This window comes from Nelusetta ayraudi, unplaced genomic scaffold, assembly GCF_046127955.1.
Source record: "Nelusetta ayraudi isolate G7.1 ecotype Tasmania unplaced genomic scaffold, CSIRO-AGI_Nayr_v1 ptg000011l, whole genome shotgun sequence".
Lineage (NCBI taxonomy): Eukaryota > Metazoa > Chordata > Actinopteri > Tetraodontiformes > Monacanthidae > Nelusetta > Nelusetta ayraudi.
The window spans coordinates 9,345,563-9,364,249 of NW_027466061.1; the positions used below are offsets into that span (position 1 = coordinate 9,345,563).

General features: G+C 43.6%; 2 protein-coding genes across 5 annotated transcripts; both read left to right on the top strand.

The window, feature by feature from the left end:
* Positions 1-6,577: 6,577 nt before the first annotated feature.
* On the top strand, positions 6,578-13,468 carry LOC142884758 (cysteine/serine-rich nuclear protein 2-like). The gene is made up of 5 exons (XM_076020641.1): positions 6,578-6,946; positions 9,397-9,618; positions 10,826-11,088; positions 11,169-11,471; positions 12,054-13,468. Exons 2-5 carry the CDS (start codon positions 9,426-9,428, stop codon positions 12,996-12,998), a joined length of 1,704 nt encoding a protein of 567 aa, XP_075876756.1. The 5' UTR covers positions 6,578-6,946; positions 9,397-9,425; the 3' UTR covers positions 12,999-13,468.
* Positions 13,469-14,038: 570 nt separating this feature from the next.
* LOC142884760 (Golgi reassembly-stacking protein 1-like) lies at positions 14,039-18,646 on the top strand. Of its 4 annotated transcripts, none has more exons than XM_076020647.1 (10): positions 14,039-14,218; positions 15,181-15,261; positions 15,364-15,567; positions 15,760-15,846; positions 15,925-16,055; positions 16,202-16,337; positions 16,507-16,612; positions 16,703-16,837; positions 16,937-17,041; positions 17,120-18,646. In XM_076020647.1, the coding sequence occupies exons 1-10, from the start codon at positions 14,156-14,158 to the stop codon at positions 17,398-17,400; spliced, it is 1,329 nt and encodes a 442-aa protein (XP_075876762.1). In that variant the 5' UTR covers positions 14,039-14,155; the 3' UTR covers positions 17,401-18,646. The 4 variants fall into 4 exon arrangements, with proteins under 4 accessions (XP_075876762.1, XP_075876761.1, XP_075876760.1 ...); XM_076020646.1 differs by having other exon boundaries at positions 14,040-14,218; positions 16,934-17,041; XM_076020645.1 differs by having other exon boundaries at positions 14,040-14,218; positions 16,937-18,646.
* The last annotated feature ends 41 nt before the right edge of the window (positions 18,647-18,687 follow it).

The window sequence follows — 18,687 nt, forward strand, 5'->3', positions numbered from 1 at the left end:
CTTCCTTCCTTCCTTGATTCCTTCCTTCCTTCCTTCCTTGCAATCGCTCTTTGGGCTCTTCTATGATTTTTTTGAAGGTTTTTTGAGAATCCTCCACCTGGTGTGAAATGTAAATGTAACACACTTTTGTAAATGAGACACAAAGAGTATCCACAATTACATAATATTTCTATTATGAAGAATATTTTTTCTCCTGGTCAACACTCTGTTGTGAGCCACATCTTAAATTTACTGGATCGGTCACAGCTGAAAACCACAGTCTTTAGCTGGTTTTGACTGTTGACGTTGACCTTTAAAGGTACAGTGTGTAAAATTCTGCCATCTAGCGGACACATGTTAGATACACATTCACTCGCCTCTACCCCAAGCTTGCAAGTGAACTACGACAGCCTTTGCTAACAAGTCTGGATACCTCGTCCACCCTCTTCTCCGTTGGTTTATTTGCAAGATGACAACTTACTGGGAGCAAGAGCCTTTCTACAGTATACATACATATATGTGTGTGTGTGTGTGTGTGTGTGAGAGAGAGTGTGTGTGTGCGTGAGTGTGTGAGGAGAACTATTCTATGGTTGGGAAAATTCATTAAATTATCAAATTAAAGTGCCAAAATACTTTTATTGTACAGAAATATACACTTTCATTAATGTATTTAATCAAGCCGAATTTTACACACTGGACCTTTAACGTGCAATAAAAAAAAAAAAAAAAAAAAAAACACATTTTCTGCCTTTTACCAGGAGGTGGCATCAGAGAAACACCACAACAGCGAGACGATTTGGAGACTCAACATTTAATCTTTGTCACTGTGCGTGTGTATACACAGCCGCACCTCCAGTTACATTGGGACTGTTTTCATTTATCTAATGCAAAGATTATTATAAAATGACGGATGTCGTCTGCAGAGGCGCAGAAACACGAGTGGATGAGGCAGAGGGCAGCGTTGTCATTCAGATGTGGCGCATGTGCTTTGCCAGCTGCAGTGAAATGAGACGGCGGTAATCAGCGAGCACGTTAGCTGGGTCAGACAGTCTCTCTCTCTCACTCTCTCTCTCTCTCACAGAACAGTGAGTGCTGGCCCGATCAGCTGAGGGCGGCGCTGGTCTCTCCCTCCTGCCGCTGTGCCGCTGCCTGCTGCTGCTGTGTGCTCCTGCGAAAGCCTCACATGGATCCGCATGTGACAGCCAACACCGACAGCCGAGAACACTTCTGCTGGAACTCAGAGTAGAGTGCACTGCAGGGCGTGCAGCCAGGCGCACTCGGGGGACATTTGCAAACAACGGAGAGACTCGTTGTTGCGGTAGATAACTCACTGCCCGCGTGTTATCTCAAGATTTAAACGTCCGAGTTGCGATTTTTTTTTTTTTTTGTGAAAATCAGCCAATACAGCCACGACCCTCCACTCTGTAGAAAAGATCCCAACTGTACAATGTTGGCAAGCGTCTCATTGTTGAAGGGGGGAGGGGCTTCAGAACACACAGCTGCAGGACTGTTGCAGTCAGTGCTGTGTGATGTGTGCGGCTCACTTGCACTTCTAGATAAGATGAGCTCTGGTGAACTGGAATCTCGTCTTGTTTTTGCGGGGACCCTGCCGACTCAGAGTGATCCGCACATGAATAACAGCTATGTGGGTAGAAGGCCCTGCACTTTAGTTGGCAGCAGTTTTTCAGGTCATCATAAATTAAGTGACCTCACGCAGAAAGTTTAACTTTCCTTTTACCTCCGTGTACTACATATATATATATATATATATATATATATATATATATATATATATATATATATATATATATATATATATATATATATATATATGTATAATTTTTATTGCACAAAGTACATCGAGTTGGATACATGTTTCTCATGAGGCAATCATAATGTTTTTCCCCTTATGTCATAAGGTACAGGAAATATAATTAAATTAAATTGGAACATATTTATATATAATAATAGTAATAAAGAAAATGAATTAATAAAAAATAAATAAAGTAAATACATAAACAAAGAAAAAAGCAACAAAAAAAAAGCACAATGAACAAGAACAAGGCAGCATTATCAAGCATGAATAGATGAAGTGTGACAATATGGCGTGTCATTACACAGCTTGGGAGAAAGTGTTGATCTAGGCTCCGTAAACAGGACAGCATCAGTGGTCAGGGTCAGACAGGAATTTGCATCTATCTGCAGGTGGAGTCCAAAGTTACTGCATTGACATTTTACAATGTTATCTTCACAATGAAACACTGGTTTCTCTCATGTCCTTCATGTATTTCAGTACAGGCTCCCATACTTTATCAAAAATTCCCAGTCTGCCTGCATTTTTATATCTTAGTTCCTCCATGCATAGGGACTCGCTGAGATCCCTCATCCACATTTCGATTGTAGGTACATTATCTGACTTCCAGTGTCTCAAAATAAACCTTTTAGCCAGGATGGTACCAAAACACAGAGACTGTTGTACAGATATTGAGATGTTAGAGTATGGAGTTGAGTTTCCCGCAGAGCCTAGAACGCTAGTCAGTTTTTGAAAGAGATTGGGGGGGGGGGCTCTATCTTACGAAAGGCCTCGTCTGTTATTTTTGTTCTTTAAATATAACAACAGCTTTTGCACCTCTCAGTCCTACTGTACTATGACAAGGCTGTGAGGGCATTTGAATTATATATTGCAGCTCATCTCGGTCCGTGCCCGGCGCATGGAAGTCTGGACTCTCCCACATGAATTGTTAAGCATCCACACGGCAAACGCTGGGGGGTCATGGGTAATGCAGGCAGTGTGATATGCTAAACAGATACAGTATGAGCCAGAGAGGAGCCCCGGGTGTAGGTGGCGTTACAGCGGGCATTACTCCAGACCCTGGGTGTCGCAGGAAGTTATCCGGTGTCGAAGCCCTGAGCTGATACCACAGCACTGGACAAAAGGATGGCAGTTAACTCACTGGCAACAATGTCAGCGTTGTGACATTTTACCCAGCGGTCTTTAATTGATGTCATTTTTCACTCTTTTTTTTTTTGCATTGAATATTGACCATTACACGAATGTTTCTCAGCTCTAAAAATTAGAAATGTCTATCCTTTACATCCTATTATATATGTTAAGGGAGTTTCAGAAGAACAGTTTCTTGTTTTTTTCTGAGTATCCTTACATTCCCATGTTGATGTTGACGTCAACATGGGATGTTGGTGACGTTGGTGCTCTCTCTCTCTCTGTTCTAGGATGATTAAGCTTCTCCAACAACAGTATGTTATTAATACAACTGTAATTTTCCTCATCTATTTTCAGGTTGGTATCCCTTTAAGAAGTAAAACCAAGCTTTATAGAGGTATTTGTATGATTTATATGTAAGTAAGATTTAGTGTGAAATTTAAATATATATATATATATGTATATATATATATATATATATATATATATATATATATATATATATATATATATATATATATATATATATATACATATATATATATACACACACACACATATATATATTTAAAAGTAGATGGGAACAAAAGACAATAGTGTTTGCTGGCAGTGACGCAGCTGTTGATGATGTTTGATTGTGATGCCAGCCGTGATTCACTGCATTTCCCTCTCAGCCCCCTAAAATAGAAACAGCTGGGTTATATTTGCCCTTGTGACCATGGTGACGACTGTCGAAGTATGACATCAGAGTTTTTGTTGCCGGCTGATGTGCACATGTGACGTCTGAGGAGCCATGTGGAGACATGAGCTGTGTGTATGAGAGAGATGGAGAGAAGGAGAGAGAGAAAAGAGAGAGAGAGATTGAGAGTGTATTATCGATCTCTCCTTATCATGTGGTCGTTAATCACGCTCCTGCACTCAGCTCCTCATCTGTCTGTTGATGTCATTGTGTCGTTAAGGAAGTCTCTTTCTCTCTCTCTGTTTCTCTCTCTCTCTTTATCTCTCCCTCTCTCTCTGTCTCAGTCTTTCTTAGTAAACCAAAACAATATACGGCCAGTATGGCTCCTTTGGTCACCTTATGTAATTATATGAATGGATCACAATTCAGATGAAAATTGATCCCCTCTTGTTTGGAACAGGGAACCTGAGTGTGACCCACCCTCTCTTTTTTTCTAAAAGAAAATCTGAGTGAAATAATCCAGGGAGAGGAAGCAGGAATTAGGGCACAGTTTCACATGCCTGAAGCTTTGTCAAACTCTGTCAGTCCACGGCTGTATGTGGGCCATCGCTGGCATGGCTTGACTGAGAGAAACAGTGCCACGAGAGCCAGTAGCAGCAACCTGCCAGGCTGCCAGAATGTAGGTTAACAATATGTTACATAACCTGGACTGAAAGCAAAGTCACTGGTTTTAGTCATTTCGCATCACCTGCCTGACTTCAGTTATACGTTGAGGGCAAATATTGGGACGACATCGCTGTCATTGTTCATCTGAAGCCTTGTTGTCAAGAAAATAATTTGTGATTCATTTGCCTGGATGACTCACAGAATTTCAATGAAAAAACTGCCTGGTTAGAAATTGTACTGATTTTAACAATGAAAAAAATATAAAATCACAAGGTAAAAAGGCTGGCCAACCTCCCACCCTCATGACTCATCCTCTTTGTGCCGCATCTTTTTTTTTTCCAAGAAAATCTGGCCCTCTGGGTGATTTCAGAATAAAAACAAAGCTGTGAACTGGCAAGAGTGAAAAGAAACAGGAAGCTCCAACTGTCATACACCAATGTATTTTTGGACAGGCTGTGTGATTGCACTATTAATAACCGTTTACCTCATGCAGCCCTCTGGTCATGTGTCGAGTCACAGTGAGAAATCGGCGAGGCTGCACTGCTGGACAAGGCTGCATGAATCTACAGTCCAGCAGTGTGTGATATAGTTGAAGGTCACCTGCACAGTCAGCATGAAACCAGAAGATTATTCCTGGGTATTTAAGTGCCGGCTAACGGCTACATTCCGCTGCTGCCCCGTCTCTCCGGTGTTTACTCCCCATGCAGGTCAGTGTGATGGAAGCATACACATGCACTGGAGTGATCCGAGCCAAAGTGGGTCACCCTCTCATAACACTCTCCTGGTGCAGGGCCCAGGGATGAGCAGACCTTCCTCTGGCCACAGTATGTGGAGCGACAGGTATTGGAGATGTTTTTCTTCTTTCCCTTTCTGCTTTTAAAGTGCAACACTGCTGTGTCTCAGCCTTGAGGTCAAAGCTCGAGAGTATTTTGGACTTGTCTGCCGTTCCGTTCATCTGTCTGCCCATCTGTTAAGCTGCCGCTGTGTTCGTCTCCACCAGCACCAAGCTTCATTTTCCTCCCAGTCGGGGACCCGGAGTAGCCTATGATTATCTTAAAAAGCAGAGGCTTTGGAATGTTAATCCAGTCACTCCTACCCCCTTTCCCACACTCATCTTTCAAAATTCACACTTTGAACACCTTATAAAGAACGTGTTGGTGTTTGTACATGAAGACAAGAAAAACAATATTCCTTCCATTTCCCAACATGTGTTTATTGGAGAATTGAGTAATCAAGGATTTCTGGGAAGATTTCTTCTTCCACACAGGCAGAACAGGCAGAGATTTAACACCCAAATCCACAATCCTGTTCAGTGTGCAGCTCTTTCGATAGTTTACTGCAGCAGAGGAATGTTTCATTTGTGGCGCCTTTGCAGAGGTGCACCAGTGAGTCATATTATAGTCATGTAACTGGCAGCTGATCATCCCTTTCGTGGGGTGATGGGAAGCAGTTAACAAAAGCAGGTTCAAGTCAAAAGAAGAAAGAAGCATAAAGAAATTCACAGAAACTTTAACTTGTAATATACCAAAAGGTTACATTTGCTAAGATTTGGCCTAGATAATAACAGTGTTTCTTTCTTAATTATTATGTTAATACTTTGAAAATGATAAAACATTACTATTGGACATTCAACTTCTTTACAAACTTGTTTGAGCCCACTTGCTTCTTGTTAAAATGAATGAATGAATGAATGAATGAAGACTAGCGCAAAAAGACAACACGTGCCATAGGTCTGGAAGGTATTTGAGAGATGGAGAGGATTTTGCTTTTCCTTCAAACACTTAAAATAGGCCATTATTGGAAATCCTCTCACATTGCACATGAAAACCCCTCCATCTCTCGTTTTTTATAATGGTTGGCTAATTGTCTTCTGATGAACGGAAGAGGAAGCGTTAAAAAGTTATTTATTTACCATCACGTCGGTGTGGCTGTTCCAGTAAAGTGTAAGGGCAGTTGATAGGAATCTGTGGGCAGCAGTGACAGCTCGGAGCGTCTCCGGCTTCCTGCGCTGCGTGTCACCGCCTGCGTCAACACAAGTCAGTGGGAGCCTCGAAGAAGATTTAGCGGAGGCGAGATGACTCCCGCGCAACGGTACTAGGCGTTTTTTTTTTGTATGGCTCTTGACACAAATGACACAACAAAAAATGTCGACACTCCTTGACGACTGAAAATACGTAGATGCACCTTAAGCTGTTATAACTTAGCGCTGCTGTTTAAAGAGCAAATTCCTAGGCGAGCTAACCTCTGGCTAGTCGAACTAGCTTGCCGTAGTGCTTGCGCCATGTTAGCAATTCATTCAGATCATTCAGCTAAACATAATAGCATACATAACATAATAATAATCGGCAAAAGAAATTGCCTTTACATAATGGCCATGTAGTGGCCAGCGGACAAGCTATAGCCGACGGATAGCCACTCTCCGCTCGCACAAGTGACCACACAAAACAGCTATCTTTCGTGGCGGCTCCGCACATGTGCGACTTCCGGCCAGGGAAGAGGTGAACTATCTCGCTGCCGGACGCGCTCTCTGGGAGCTCCGAGCCAACCCTCTCACGACCACATTGGTACTACTGTAGGAGCTTCACATAAACACAGAAGGACTCGCAGCTGGCAAGAGTACGGAGCAGACGCATCAACTTATCGCCAGCCTCCCGTGTCATTATGCTGCATTTTACTTTGTGGTGAGTGACGAAGTATTATTGTAATTATAATACCCTGTTGTCACGGCGGTCTTTGTGCTTTAGCGTTGGGAGGTGTTTGTTTGTGTGTAATTGTGCAAAACGGGAGTATTCAGCATTAATGTCTATTAAAAACAAACTAGCTGTTCAACATTTTGCCTAATCGTGGACTGTCAAAAATTAGTGTTACTATTAAAATAAATAAATAAATAAAACTTGCCTCTGACCACGACACCGTGAGGTGGAAGTTTGCTCTGGTTGAAATAGGACCGTGCCAGTCAGTGTCTGTGTGTGTTTTCGTGGTGTAAAGCGAGCGGACTGACAGTGGACAGGGCTGCCAGTGTTGTTGTTGTGACTGACATTATCGCCGTGTGTCTCGGCCAGGGCAGTTGAGAGGTCAGCCTGCTAATGACTGTTGTTATGCCAAACAGGAAACGGTTGTTGCCCTCCTCCAATGAAAAAAAGAAGAAGCTATGTACAGCATTCCTGGAGCGACGTTCCAGAGCAGTTGGGGGGGCAACATATCCTGAGCATACATACTCGTCGTCGCTGTTATTGTTGTCGTTGTGGTGTGTAGTTTTACTTTAATGTGAATCCCTGCAGCCTGCTCCTGCCTGCTGTGGCACCACAGTGCAGTGACATCTCTTTCACGTGAACGCGCACGTGCATCGTGTGCGCCTGCCTTTTCATCTTTAAATTATTAATGTGGTCTCGGGTGGAAACCCACGCATGTACAGTAAATCCTTACAGTTAGGTATGAATTGTCAAAGTGAAACTGCATGTGCAGTGTTTCTGCAAGCAGCCGCGCATGAGTTAAAGAGCACTGAAAGTGATTGTTGTTGGAGAGGAATCCTCCAACACTTTGGCCCAGCTGCAGCAAAGGGGTTAAACTGTGTCAACATTGTACAGGCACCAGAAAGTTGTCTCCCGTTTCACCTCCTACATGCATGGTGGTTCCAGGAAGTTTTCGAGAGTGCACACACACACACACACACACACACACACACACACACACACACACACACACACACACACACACGAATGGCACAAACCGATACGTTTAACTGTTTGCTCACCATCAGACGCCCTGCCACAGCGGAGTGTTGGAATGTAACTCAAGAATGAGAATCATTTACTTGATCGCTACTTGAGCATTTTTTCCATTTGATTTGATTTGTTTTGTGTGTTAAGTTTTGGTTTGACTGAGAGTTAGGCTTTGGAAATGAACAGTGTCAAAGTTAGAGATTAGTTGATTGATATTGTGTCACTGTAGGTCCTTAAACACAAATTCCTGTTTTCCTTGATTCACATTTTTAAGTTCCTTGGTGTAGATTTCTTGGTTGGTTTGCTCTTTTAGAAGAGACCAAGTCTTTTATATTGTACATTAAAATGCTTGATATATAGTTTACCCACTACTTTTTTAAAGTCTAAGAAGTTACTTGTGTGTGTGTGTGTGTGTGTGTGTGTGTGTGTGTGTGTGTGTGTGTGTGTTCACGGACCCTGTCCCTTTCTACTGGACTTGAGATGAGGTCTATTCCTGCAGCTTGTATTAGTGACACACACTTATTGGTAGTGCTCAAAGTAAACATGCCTGATTGTTTGCAATCAAACAAGTCTGATGAGTGTATGGAGAGTTTGCCAGGAACATATGCCCCCACCCAGTTTTTCTTCCAGTTAGTAAACATTCTTTTTTACCAGACAAACAGATATATAGACTTGAACATGGATGGATTTCTTTTCCTCTGCCACTGGCTTTCTTGTACAACTTGCTCGCTTGTTCTTTTGCGCTCAGTTTTGGTATGCTTGAAATTACTCATGTTTGAATTTCTTACCCATGTTCATGTCCAAAAATAACAGCCACTTGAAGCATTACACCTCCCAGCTCTGTGTGCAGCCAATGGAGGGTCCGTTTCCACGTATTCTTTGCAAAAAAAAACAAAAAAAACTTGTGGAATCATTGGAATGTTAATTACTCTGCGGACAGAAGAAAAGGAGCTGTGGAAATCCCTATTTTTTTGAAAGCGCTCAGCTGGTTTGCCTGTTAGTGTCACATTTTAGTCAGTGTTTGGTCATTTACTACGCACAGGTTGCTGCATAATCACCATTAAGAAATGATTTGTTTCGGCAAACTTTTGTCAGGATGAAAGCAGCTCGACAGGCAGAGCTGCAGTGGCTTTCAGCAGGAAAGACCTCCCACTCTTCCAGCTGTCGTTTTAGAAAAGGTGTATTATTCGGCTGTTGGCATTTAGCCTGTCAAACTAGCAGGGTGAACACAACACCGCCGCTGTGCTGAATTGTCCTCTGATCGTGGGTTCACGTCTCACTGAGCGTCTGCGTGGTGAGGAATGCTGCAACCAGTGCCACTGACTTGTTCCCTCCCCCCACCATCTGTGCATTTATTGCCGCAGCAGCAATGAATATTTAAACTCATATTTTCTTTCGTCTTCTCGCAGAATGTATGTGAAGCAACGCGGCCAAAACCATGAGAGGCATCCAGAAGAGAAAGTTTGCTGATGTGGATGATGAGATCCTGTGCTACTCTTCCTCCTCCCTCTCTCCGCCGTCCTCCCTCTCCTCCCCCAGCTCCTCCGGGTGGGAGTCAGATGTTGAGAGCAGCCCCCCCGACGAGCAGGATTTCACACCTCACAGCCCTCCTCCAGTCGCAGCTTTGCCCAGTAAGCCCTCCCAGCCCCCATCTGGGTTTTTCAAATAATGCAAACCTCCTCGTTATCGAGCCATTTTTTTATAGGAGTGTCTCTTATCAGCCTGCAGCAGCACCGCTAATGAAAACGCTAACCCCGGGGCAGCTCTCGATAATGCACAGCCCATGACTCAAGTGGAAGATTATTCGCCTGAGCGATGGGATGTTGTGGAAATCGATTTGAATAGCAACCTCACTTTAAACAAGTTAGATCAAATAGCCTTATTAAGCTACACAGACGACTTCCAGGTACAGGCCATCCTGCAGGTGTTGTTGTTGTTGCCGTACAGCTTTGAGTCGAGCAGATTTAGGCTTGTTGTTCTGAAGCTGTTACCGCAGGAGAGTCATGGCGTACACAGTGCCCCGGTGTGGTGCTCCACCAACAGACGCAGCAGCTGAGATGAGCTTAGTCAGCTGGCTTCAGCTGTTTACTGACTCCAGGAACCAAAGTTCAGCCTCAGTTATGTGTGCATGTCAGCAAAGTTATTGACACCAACGAGAGAAATCAAGCAGAATCTTGGAGGAGATTAAACTGGGAAGGAGAGAGAGAGAGAGAGAGAGAGAGAGAGAGAGAGAGAGAGAGAGAGAGAGAGAGAGAGAGAGAGAGAGAGAGAGAGAGAGAGAGAGAGAGAGAGAGAGAGAGAGAGAGAGAGAGAGAGAGAGAGAGAGAGAGAGAGAGAGAGAGAGAGAGAGAGAGAGACCTTCAAGAAGACCACTGCAAATTGTGACCCAGCTGTTTATTACCCCACCGTTTCCTGTCCACTTGTGTCTTAACCTGTTGACCCCAGCTACTGAGCTGAAGCACCTGCAGTGTGTCACCTAGTGGTCACCCAGAGGCCTTACAGTAGACAAAGCTTGGAATGTTTGATTTGTATTAGACAATGGTGAAGAACACAAAATGGCCAAAATAGCATTGGAGTTATTTGTGTTACAGGATGTTTAATAGGAAACACCACACCATAAAGTGTCCCCTGCTTTTTATAAGACCTTGCACCAGCACAAAACACACACAAAAAATGTGTTACTTTACACATCTGATATTTACCTTTCAGACATTGGCTGATTGACAGAATGATTTCACTCCTAATTCTGTTTAGGTGGTCCAGGGAGGGATACTCAGAGCCAGTCATGGCGTTCTCATGGCGGTCTGATGTTAACTGTGTCTTTTCCACCTCGACCAGTTCGGCCCATCCTGAGGAGACCGAGGCTCGCAGGTGTGCAGAGCAACGTGCGCTTTGACCAGGTGACTGTCTTCAGCTTCCCGCGCTGCCAAGGCTTCACCAGTGTGCCCAGCCATGGAGGGGCCACATTGGGCATGACACGAAAGCACAGCGCCCTCCAGAGATACTCCCTGGCAGAGCATGCACTGGAGCAGCGGCGCAGGCGGAGGGAGAAGCTGCGAGAGAGGCGGAGGGAAGAAAAACTTGAGGCGTTGAAACTCAAAGTATGTTCACTTATTTGTTTATTCACTGCTGCTCTTCTCCTCAGAAGTAGCCTCACTGTGTCTGTTGCTCTTATTTTCAGTGGATCGCCAGTGGGTTCATTGACCAGAGGGAAGCGGACAGGTTAACGGTGGATCAAATCTCAGATGGAGACACTGATGCCCCTGTCAGTGACGCAGACGTCCGTGACGGAGGTTTCCTGCAGCCGTTCACCTCCAGACAGAGGCAGGCCGTCCTGCAGGCTGCAGGTGTGAAGCGGATAGAGCGGGAGGAGAAGCGGCAGCTGCACGCCCTGCGCCTCTCCAGAGAAGCCTGTGGGTGTGACTGCAGAGGCTTCTGCGAGCCAGAGACCTGTGCATGTAGCCTGGCAGGGATCAAATGTCAGGTACTCGTCCTACGCTTTTCTTTTTGTTACATGTCGCAGGTTTTTTGCTTATAGATATCAATTTATAGTGTAATTTATTTTATTTTATTCTCCATTGAGCTATGTTTATTATTTTAATAATGATTAGTATAACTATTACATTTAACAAACTAACAGTTTGTCGACTTTTTCAGAACATATCCCAAACTTTACTGTGGGCCAGTTTCGAGGCTCTCTCAGATGATTTTTACTTGCACTTTTGTCATAAATACCTTATTAACTTACATTGATATTTGTGAAAAAATAGGGGGGAAATATTGTTTCTCTATTTATTCACAATATGAAAAGATAACATTATAAAATAAATTTTGGGCAGTGCAATTAGCGATATGTTGTAATGTGTTATTCTGAAGTACAGTCATAACAAAAGCTGAACAGGAATTTAGGAAGTTACGAGATGTTAAAAACATATAGCAAAGATATAATATACATCACAAATAAATTGTATTGATGAAAAGTAACAGAAGAGAGGAGTGAATGAATTTGATGGAAAAACAACAATAAGATTCAAGCAGTGATTTTCCCTGTCTTTCTGTGGTGCAGGTGGACCGCTTAAGCTTCCCATGTGGCTGCACAAAGGATGGCTGTGGAAACACTCAGGGTCGCACAGAGTTCAACCCAAGACGTGTGCAGACCCACTACATCCACACCACCGTGAGACTGGAACTGGAGAAGAGGCTGCAGGATGAGAGGCGGGGCCAGCAGGACCAGATGGGACTTCCAGAGGACCTTCAAGAGTTTGAGGAGCAGGATGAGGCCGCGATGGTGCGCAGTGTGCGCGACAAGACGTGCCCCTTTGAGTTCACCATGGAGGAGGATTGTCTTCCTCTCTCCATGCCTGCCGCTCCATCCTTCCATTTCATTCCTGAACGGTTGGTGGTGGAGGAGAACAGCTGCAGCAGTGACATGACGGAGTCGTCGTACTCCTCCTCCGACTCGGACACACGTCTGAGCGTGAGTAAGAATCTCTGCGAGGCGGACAGGGGGTCGCCGGACGCCCGCAGCATCTGCAACGATGACAACTCCTCCACCCGCAGCCAGCAGAGGCACGTACCTGTTGGGGAACCACTGACGCAGCAACACGGCAACTCTTCGACTAACAGTGCAGGAACACTGACAGTCGGCACATTCACAGACAATACAGGCAGGACTTCGCTCACCAGTTACCTTGACGAGAACGCAAACCAGCCCAGGGACTTTTTTGATGACGACTCTCTTGACGGCTACCCTCACACTCCCTCCCCCACAGTGGACTATTCCTCGGGCACGTACATGGACTTGAGTCTCTCGTCCGACTCTGATCTGGAGTTCTTTGACAGTGACTATACATCCGGCCCTCTGCACAGCTCCTTTAAACTGCACAGACTTCCCGACAGCCTTTGCCACCTCCAGCTGCTCAGCTCGGTCAATTTGCCGCAGCACGAGTCAAGCACCTACCTCCTGGAGTCCCTGATTGGTCTGACGGAAGCGAGCCCAGAGCAGGGATAGTCGGCAACTCACTGCGATTAGAGCCCTTCCAAAATATTTTCACGACATTTACTTGATAGAAAGACCGAAAAGAATATATATTGTATATAGCGCTGCTTTTGTGTATTTGCTATTTTTAATATACACAAAAATGATAGATTAACTATTTTTGCCTTGCTGGGTATTTTTTCTATTGCCTGGAAAATATGTCTGCCTTTTGTTCAAAATAACCCCACACACTTGAGTAATTTGAATATGTCCTGTTTTGCAATGAGTCTGTATAACAATCTCTGTCTTTTTATTTATTTTTTAATATCAAGTTCGCCAGATTTGAATCACTTGGAAGCTCATTATTTCTGCTGAGCTGCCTTGACTTGCTCTGACTTGGTTTTTTTTCCTCTTGGGAGTGATGATTTTCAGAGTTATATTTATTACAAATATTGAAAATACAGTGGCAATAAAGGGTTTTCTTTTCAACAAAAGCACAACAATTGCCTCAGTTTTATTTTTCAATGTAAGTTCTCAGGCATTAGCATAAGCATATATGCTGGCAGGAAGTGAGGACAACAACAAATACTTAATTTTCAACCTGAAGTTCAATCTTTAATGGTTGACAGGCCCTTTCAATATATCTTTAGTAGATTTTTGTACTTTACCATGAATAATATTATTTATATTTATTGAATTTAAAATAATATACAATGAGCAACACTTTATTGTTTATTGTGGGGAAAACTAAAAAGTTATACAACATTAAAATAATTAAAAACTTAAGAACTTAACTTTCGAGATTCATATGAGCTAAAGCGTTAACAGTGGGTTTAAAATCTCAGAGTACTTTTTAATTTCTTATCACCGGTCAATGACAAACGATTTCGAATTGCTGTTGAATTATTTTAGCAACTGTGAAAATTTAGGAGTAGAATGCACATAACATTTTTGTTTAAAAAGACACTTAAACACAATATTAAATAATAACAACAACAACAATAATAATAATAATAATTTAAAAAAAAAAATCGACGTAAGGAAACGAAGCGCAAGTTTACGCTCGATAAGCGCGATGTTCGATTATTCTGGGCTGCAAACAAGATGGCCCTGGACTGTCAACCGTGCTAATTGTTTCACACTAAGTCATTTTGTATCATTTTAGACTACTTTTAAACTATCAGAAAGAAATGGGGTTATCACAGAGTGCCGAAGTGTCCGAAGGTGGAACGTACGGATACCATGTGCATGGCGTAAGTTGTTCAGCGTCTGTCATATCTGGAACAGTGTGGAACGTTACGGCGGCTTATCTGTTCCTGCCGCTGTATGCTAACCCGATGCTAACGACAAGCTAACATTTGCAGTTGCCTCGCAGCCGGCGGAACCTGATGAGGTGGCACTGCCGTTCACCTGTTCAGTTTAAGCTGACGCCGTGCAAACAAGTCTGTAATTCTAAGAACAAGCTTGAATTAATTACTGCTAGTTGCTAGTTTTATTTTAAGAAACCCGAAACCCGATACTACGCTATTATCACATACAAACACACCGTTCCCACTCCCCAGTTTTTTTTTGTTTTTTTTTAACCAAATATATTTATTAGACCTGTGCTGACTGCTTAAAGCCGCTGTGAGGTGGAAATTCGTTTAAGTAGGAGTTGTTCCTGTTTTACAGCTTTCAGGCGGTGAATGGCCTTCCAAGACGCTCGCGCTGCCCTTGCTCGAGGGCCCGACAATAAAAATGTCTTTTAGGCGGTACCGGGGGAAGCAATAGTTTAATAACTATTTTGGGCATATTTGCCGTAGTATGGGAAATTAATCAATGATATGATGAACTGAAGTGATTTCAGGTCCCACTATCTTTAACGCTGACGTGTTGACAATGTCAACACGAAGATGTTTGAATGTGAAAACAGTTTTTCCAAAACACTCCAGTAAATCCGGATGCGAACAAAACGTGTTTCTACATGGGACAACTGAGCCTTATTTTGTGTTTGGAATTTGTAGCATTAATATAGTTTCTACATTTAAAGGGGGGGGGGGGGGGGGGAAGTCATGTTACCATGGTCGTCTAAATCCATACCCATTAAGTTCGCACAGCTTTGGGAAAGGTGGGAAATGCGTCTATTCGGTCTATTCTATGCGTCTATTCTTTTAGACCCTCTAGTGTACTAGTTGACACCTCTTTGAATTGATTTTAGTGTGCCTTTTCCCAACAGGTACAGCCAGATTCCCCTGCAGAAAGAGCTGGACTGCAGCCGTTTTTTGATTTTATTCTGTCTTTGGACAGCAGAAGACTGGTGAGCTTCATACATACATTTTTCATTCATTTATTTTTCACTGACCGCAGGCTCGTGATATAATTTACCACACACATAACAAGTCCTGGCCTTCTTTACCAGAATGAAGAGAATGAGCTGCTGAAGGAGGTCTTGAAAGCCAACACGGAGAAAAATGTGAAGATGGAGGTTTACAGCAGCAAAACCTTGAGGGTCCGCGAGCTGCAGGTGGTGCCCAGCAACATGTGGGGAGGACAGGGCCTGCTCGGTGCCAGTGTCCGCTTCTGCAGCTACCAGGGAGCCAATGAGAATGTCTGGCACGTCTTGGTGAGTGGAAATAGCCAACAAAACTGACTTCAAGGCCCGAGGTGTCCACACAGCTGGTGAATGAAAGGCATAAGGTCCATAATGTGGGATATCAAAGAACAGGGATTAATGGGACCATTTTTTGAAATCTACTTCTTTACTGTGCGATGCTGCAAAATCTTCAATCTCTTTAATTTTTTTTCTTTCCTCCAGGATGTAGAACCCAGCTCACCTGCTGCACTTGCGGGGCTTCAGCCACACAGTGACTTCATCGTTGGAGCAGACCAGCTGTTGCAGGATGTGAGCTACTATTCATTGAGCTTAACGCTGCATCTAATTGGAAGGGTTTGCAGTTAACTCAGAGTTGCTGATTTACAGTCAGAAGACTTCTTCTCGCTGATCGAGGCCCACGAAGGGAAACCCCTGAAGCTGCTGGTGTACAGCACGCAAACAGACGTGTGCAGGGAGGTTATGGTCACACCCAATGGGGCGTGGGGTGGAGAGGGCAGGTAAGTGGAAGGATTCACACACGCATTGAGTATCTAATATGCAAATGATTTTTAGTTCAAATGTTTAAAAATGAGCCAATGTTTTTTACTGCCAGTCTTCCCACAGACATGAAGTTGGATTCAATTTGTTTCTGTCTTGCTTGCAGTCTGGGTTGCGGCATCGGTTTTGGCTACCTGCACAGAATCCCAGCACAGACGGATGTTTCGTCACCTGCTCCTCCTCCTCCTGCACTTCCCAAAGAAGAACCACCTTTAAAGATTCCAACTCATGGATACACAGAGGTCCGTCTGGATAAGTTCCTTATCTCCCAAAATGGTTCTATGAACATTTAGATCTGACCTTGTAAACCTCGTAATACATTCCTTCGCTCAGCTCAAGTGATGGCACTGTTTCTTTGTTTGTGTTTACTGATTCCCAGATGAGTAATGTGTATTTCTGTCGGGTCCTCAGGCACCCTTGATGGCTCCCTCAAGCCAAAGTGAGGATGTGTTGGACGTGGAGCAGGTTCCCCTAAAGGAAGCCTCTCCTCCACCTGTCCAGAGAGTGATGGACCCGGGTTAGTTGACATGCCCACGTTTTTAGCGGATGTTCTTTTTGGATTTAATATGTAGTTTAAGTTATCATGCTAATTTAGCACGTTTCTCAGACTCTGAGGTGGCAGCGGCGACTCCTGATGCTTCAGACGTGGCTGATAGACTGGATCTGTCCATCTCATCCATCGACATGACTAACACAGCCCTGGCAATGCATGAGGAGAAGGACTGTGACATCTCAGGTATCGGTAAGTAGAAGATTCCAAATGCTTCCACAGTAGTATCCTGCAGATTTTCACATCGAGGTAGAGAGACTAAAGACATTGTCTTTTCCTGTGGCACAGAAGAACTGGACGACAGTCCACTTCCTTCATTGTCAACTGACAGCCAGGCTGACCAACCAGAGCTGAGCTCCCTGGCAGCCATGGACCTCACGTCGGCTCTGTCTCTCGGCGACACCCCGGACGTCTCGGTGGCTGAGCCTTTTGACCTGCTGGCAGAGCCCACCAACGCTGCCATTTCTCCCGCAGAGTCTCGCGACAGCCAGTTTGCAGAAGTATCGTCTCTCCCTTCAGAGTCGGACGACCCTCCACCCGAAGATCTTTTCCAAACGTCTCCCGTAGACCTTCTGCCATCCTTGCAAGCAGATGAGGCAATGCTGGACAGGTCTCTCACTCAGGCCATTGAGGATGCAGCCGCACCAGCGGAGGAGCCTGCAAATGAGTCAGCAAACGAGTCTCCTGCTCATCATCATCATCATCATCATCATCACTGCAGCCATGAGAGTAACGTGGAGGAAGCAGCAGAATAAGCTTGTACCAGGTAATGCAACAGGCAGTTGACAATCACTGGAGCTTTTTAAAGAAACTAGAGAGAAGCTGTATGTATGAATGGAAGGCTCCCTGTCAGGTCAGTGACACTACAGAAACCAGCCTAAGCATTAGCAGAAAAGCACTTCACTGCACAATATCCTATGTTGTTGTTGTTGTTGTTATTTTTAAATAAGATTTTAAGTTACTGATGTTTTTTTATGCACCAGTGGGGTTTTTAACATGGGGATGTGATGTCAAAGTCTCACAGAGCAGTTGTTCTTGGTAGTAAGTCGGCAGCACGACATTTGTGCTTATATTTAAAGAAAAAAGGCAAGGGCGTGATCAGCTTCCATTTATAAAAAATGAAATGGGATTTGTTTCAACAGAACAGAATGTTGTCAAAGTGCCCTAGTTGTACTCTAGTTCTGGCCTGGCACTGGCACTCTGCATGTTGACGTCTGATGGTCTGTCACCTCTAATTTTTCAACATATGCAATTCTAAAAACATTTGTATTTCTACGGATGGTGGGCATCTAAGACTTTTCATTTCTTGCTCTGAAGATCCATTGTTTCCACCAAGACAATTTTATCATGATAAGATGGAATTGATGGTGTTACATCTCTAGTTTTTTTATTTGTCTTGTCTTTGTCTGCCAGATACACTCGCCAAGAGCATCTGCACGTTAACATCTACAACACTATCAGAAATCTTTTAAGTAAGCTGAGATTTTAATTTCTTTCACTGTGACCCAAATGTTGATTTTAAGTGATGGGTTTTTGGTGTGTGAACTGAGGGTTGCCAGTTTTGATGAGGTCAGTTAGTAGTTTTTATTCAGTCCATTTCATCATGTTTTTACCTTCCCTGTAACTGTTATGCTTCTGTCCGAACATCTGTTTCAACACTATTCTTCCAGTGTAAATGTTTGCGATCTATGCAACAATAGACGAGTGTTGCCTGCAGCGTGACTGATGTGTATCTAAGAGAGGATGTTGGTATGTGGGAGGTCCACTTACAGTGATGCTGCTGTTAAGTCATTTGTTTTCAATAGGGGAATTCTTAATGTTGTTTTCCACGATGTAGTTGCTAGTGTGTAAAATAAGGAAAGTATTTTTGCAGATTTCTATGAATTGTTTGTATGTTTGATTAGGCATGAGTGCAGAGTATTGTGATGAATGTAATACAAGTGAATCCTCGTCAGAAATCACTTGAATGAAAAAAATAAATTGTCACTTTTCCCCCTCTTCTTTCAAACCCAAGTTCTTCTAAAAACAAACAAAAACAGCTC